The sequence below is a fragment of the Urtica dioica genome, chromosome 5, assembly GCF_054948205.1.
Source record: "Urtica dioica subsp. dioica isolate 48M chromosome 5, U.dioica_male_clone48M_v1_H2, whole genome shotgun sequence".
Taxonomy (NCBI): Eukaryota; Viridiplantae; Streptophyta; class Magnoliopsida; order Rosales; family Urticaceae; genus Urtica; species Urtica dioica.
The window spans coordinates 35,606,349-35,610,738 of record NC_142760.1 but is presented as its reverse complement, the minus strand read 5'-3'; the positions used below and the strand labels follow the sequence as shown (position 1 = coordinate 35,610,738).

At 40.5% G+C, this 4,390-nt stretch overlaps 1 protein-coding gene across 1 annotated transcript; it reads right to left on the bottom strand.

Annotated features, from left to right (window-relative positions):
* Window positions 1-418: 418 nt before the first annotated feature.
* Window positions 419-914, bottom strand: LOC149398131 (secreted RxLR effector protein 161-like). Its single transcript, XM_089614463.1, has 2 exons — window positions 705-914; window positions 419-592 (listed from the first exon to the last, which is right to left on the bottom strand). The coding sequence occupies exons 1-2, from the start codon at window positions 912-914 to the stop codon at window positions 419-421; spliced, it is 384 nt and encodes a 127-aa protein (XP_089470589.1).
* Window positions 915-4,390: the final 3,476 nt, after the last annotated feature.

Here is a 4,390-nt window from a genome sequence, read left to right as displayed (position 1 = left end):
TCTTTATTAAGCATGAAAAGTAATAAGGATCATAGCGGTTGTACGTCAATTTGTCGACATAGTCCCTTCCATGTATCACAATACTAGCTTCACACTTAACATGACACATAATAAGGTATTCATAATGGTCCGAATCTTGATCATATAATGCATTCATGTATATGCTAATCATAAAAGAAAACAAGATTCATTACTTCATATAAGAAACAAAATAAACGAGCTCAAAGTGTCAATCATATAAAACTTAAATTACATCAAGGATGACATCCAAGGATTCCCATTCTTTTAACATGATCTATAAATGTTTTAGGGGGTAATCCTTTCGTTAGTGGATCTGCAACCATAACCTTTAGGCTAATGTGCTCGATTGACACCCTTTGTTTTTGAACTTCTTCTTTCACGACAAAGTATTCCAATTCTATATTCTTAGCACCTTTCGAATACTTGTCTTTCTTAGAAAAGAAGATTGCTGCTTGGCGATAATGTCGACAATTCCAAGTCCTGAAATAAAATTCCGCAGCCATAAACCATAAATCGTAGCCTCAAAGCATGCTACGAATTCAGCTTCAATAGTGGATGCAGCAATGACAAACTGCTTCACACTTACATGAAATCACTAATTTGGTTAAAAGAATAAATAGCCAAAAAGTGGATATTTTGTAATCCACGCATCCGGCAAAATCTGAATTTGAATATCCAATCACCTCAAGGTGATCAGATCTTTTATAAGTGAGCATATGATCTTTCATTTCTTGCACATACTTCAGTACTTTCTTTGCAGCTTTCCAATGATCTATTCCAGGATGACTGTGATACCTGCCCAGTATTTCGACAGCAAAATTGATGTCTGGCCTGGTACAAGTCTGTGCATACATCAAACTTCCAACAATTGATGCATAAGGAATTTGTTCCATTTGTTTGCGTTCTAATTCATTCTTTAGGCATTGATTAAGACTAAATTTATCTCCCTTCTGAATTGGAACGACACTTACAAAGCATTTATCCATCTTGAATCTCTTTAGAACTTTATTAATATATGCTTTCTGAGATTATCCCGACCATCCTTGTGATCTATCATGAGATATCTCTATCCTGATCACATAGGATACCTCACCCATATCTTTCATTTCAAAATTCTTACAGAGAAAATCTTGTGTTTGACGTAATAAACCAAGATCGTTAGTAACAAGCAAGATGTCGTAAACATACAAAACCAGAATTATAAACTTACTCCCACTGATCTTCAAATATATACATTGATGAACGATGTTTTCTTTAAATCCAAAAGATGTTATGGTATCGTTGAACTTAAGATACCATTGTCGGAAAGCTTGTTTAAGTCTATATATTGACTTCTTCAGTTTACACATCATATGTTCTTTTTCGTCAACCACAAAACTTTCAGGCTGATACATTAACACTTCTTCACCTAAACTCTCATTCAGAAAAGCAATTTTCACATCCATTTGATGGAGCTCTAAATCATAATGAGCTACCATATCCATAACAATCCTCATAGACTCCTTTTTAGAGACAGGTGAAAAAGTCTCTTTGTAATCAACACCATCTTTCTGAGTAAAACCTTTGGCAACGAGTCGGGCCTTCTGTCTTTCGATATTGCCATTTGAGTCGAGCTTGGTCTTGAAGACCCACTTGCACCCGACTCATTTACAATCTTCAGGCAATTCAACAACGTTCCAAACTTCGTTGTGATCCATTGATTTTAGCTCTTCTTTCATGGCGTCTGACCACTTAGTAGAACTCTCACTTTCTATGGCTTGTGAAAATGAAACTGGATCATTATCAAGTCCTAAGTCATATTCTGACTCTTGTAGATAAACCACATAATCATCAAAAATAGCGGATCTACGTTCTCTTACAGATCTTCTTAATGCGACTTCTTGTGGATCATCTAGGATAGGTTCATTTAGTACAACATCATTCAGTGGTGTTTGGTCGTTAATATGTTATTCTTGCAAATGATTATATCATGGTCAACATGAACAGGAGCAACAACTTGAGAAGAGGATGGAGGCAAAGGTACTTGCACTCTAACTTCATGAATTTCCACATTGCGTGGTTCCAAACTCCCACTAATTTCACCATTTTCAATGAACCTAGCATTTCCAGTTTCAAAAATTCTTGTACTATGGTTAGGACAATAGAATCAATACCCTTTAGATTTCTCTGGATAACCAATGAAGAAACCACTGATTGTCCTTGAGTCCAGTTTCCTTTCATGTGGATTATAAATTCTTACTTCCGCTGGGCAACCAAAAACATGCAGGTGCCTTAAACTAGGTTTTCTTACCATCCACAATTCAAAAGGTGTCTTAAGAACTGCCTTACTGAGAACCCTGTTCAATAAATATACAACGGTCTTTAAAACATGCATCCACAAAGATTTGGGTAAAGAAGAATTACCTAACATACTCATAACCATATCCATTAGAGTACGATTACGCCTTTCTGATACACCATTTTGTTGTGGTGCTCCTGGCATAATGTATTGAGCACATATGCCACGGCTTTCTAGGAACTTAGAAAATAGACCAAGGCGATGTCAACTTTCATCATATCTTCCATAGTATTCTCCACCTCTGTCAGACCTGTCAATTTTCACATTTCTGTCTAATTGTCTTTCAACTTCATTGACAAACACCTCTAGGGCGATTGAGATTTTTCATGCAACAAATAGACTATATCCAAAACGTGAAACGTCGTCGATAAAAGGGATGAAATACCTTTCTCCACCAAGTGATGGAACGTCAAATGGCCCACAAATATCGATATGTATAATTTCAATGAGTTGTGAGCTTCTTGTGGCTACTTTCTTAAGTGTGTGTCTTGTGTGCTTTCTCTTAATACACTTAATACAAACACCAAGATCAGTAAATCCAAATCAGGTAGGATATCATTGTTTACCTACCTTTTTCATTCTTTCTTTTGGATATATTGTGAGATTAATAAGCTCAACTTGGTGAGCAAGTCTTTACAAATTTGGGGAGCAAGCAAACATGGGGAGCAAGCAAACTTGATGAGCAAGGATACTTGATGAGCAAGGATTTTAATTTAGTATTTCCTTTCCTATAAATAGCCATAGTTGTATGCATTTCATTTTAACTCAAAAACTTGTATTTGACATATTATCTTCCAAACAAAGAGAAAGAACTTTTCTCCCAATAGAGTGTTCTCCTTATTCTCCTTTAAACTCTTTATCATTGCTTTGGCAACGATCTCATATTTGGAACCAAAATTTGGTATCAGAGCCTATGCCGAAGTACATGGAGTCACCTAGCAAATCCACCAGAGGAGACACGACGGCGACGAAGATCTGGAAGGAAGAAAACGTGACGCTCAACTATCCGATGCTCACGAAGAGCAACTACTCAGTGTGGGCATTGAAGATGCGGGTGAATCTGCTGGCGCAAGGTGCTTGGGAGGCGTTAGAAGATGGAGTTGTCGAAGTGCGCAAGGATCGGATGGCTCTCGCCGCCATCTTTCAGGGAGTTCCGGAAGATGTCCTTCTCATGATCGCCGAGAAGGATTCCGCAAAAAAAGTGTGGGAGACATTGCGGACGATGCACATGGGCGCAGACCGCGTCAAAGAAGCCAAGGTTCAAACCTTGAAGAACGAGTTCGAGGTTCTCCGTATGAGGGACGGTGAATGTGTGGACGAGTTTACCATGAAGCTTACATCCATAGTAACAGGTATTCGTTCGCTAGGTGAACAAGTGGACGAGACCAGCGTGGTCAAGAAGTTCCTAAGAGCGGCACCTCACAGGTACATGTAGATCGTGACGTCGATCGAGCAGTTCGGTGACCTCACGACTATGTTAGTCGAGGAGGTTTTCAGTCATCTAAAAGTCCATGAGGAGAGGCTTCAGGGCTATGGCGACAGGGAAAATGAAAAGCACCTCCTGCTTACGCATGAAGAATGGGTGGCCAAGCAGAAGAAGAACCATGAAGTTTAGTCTTCTTCCAGCTCGTCGAGGCGTGGCGGGTACGGCGGAGATGGCCGACCACGTGGTAGAGGCCGAGGACGAGGGCGAGGTCGAGACATGCGAGGTCACGGCAGCAGCGCACCCCGTCAGGAAGGCACCACGACCCGAAGAAACAAGAGCACGGTGAAGTGCTACAATTTTCAGAAGCTCGGGCACTACGTATCGGAGTGCCGCAGCAGGAACCACGGCGAGGAAGCGAATCTGATAAGATTCTATGAAGACGAGCAACCCGCAATCATGTTCACCGAGCAGATAGTGAACTTGGAAGTGCACAGGGACGAACATGAGACGAGCGTCGTAGACGAGAGAGACGCCAAGCCTGGGCGAGAACCGGTCAGAGAGTAAGACTGACCTAGAGGAGCCAGTCGACGCAGAGTCGAGCCCGG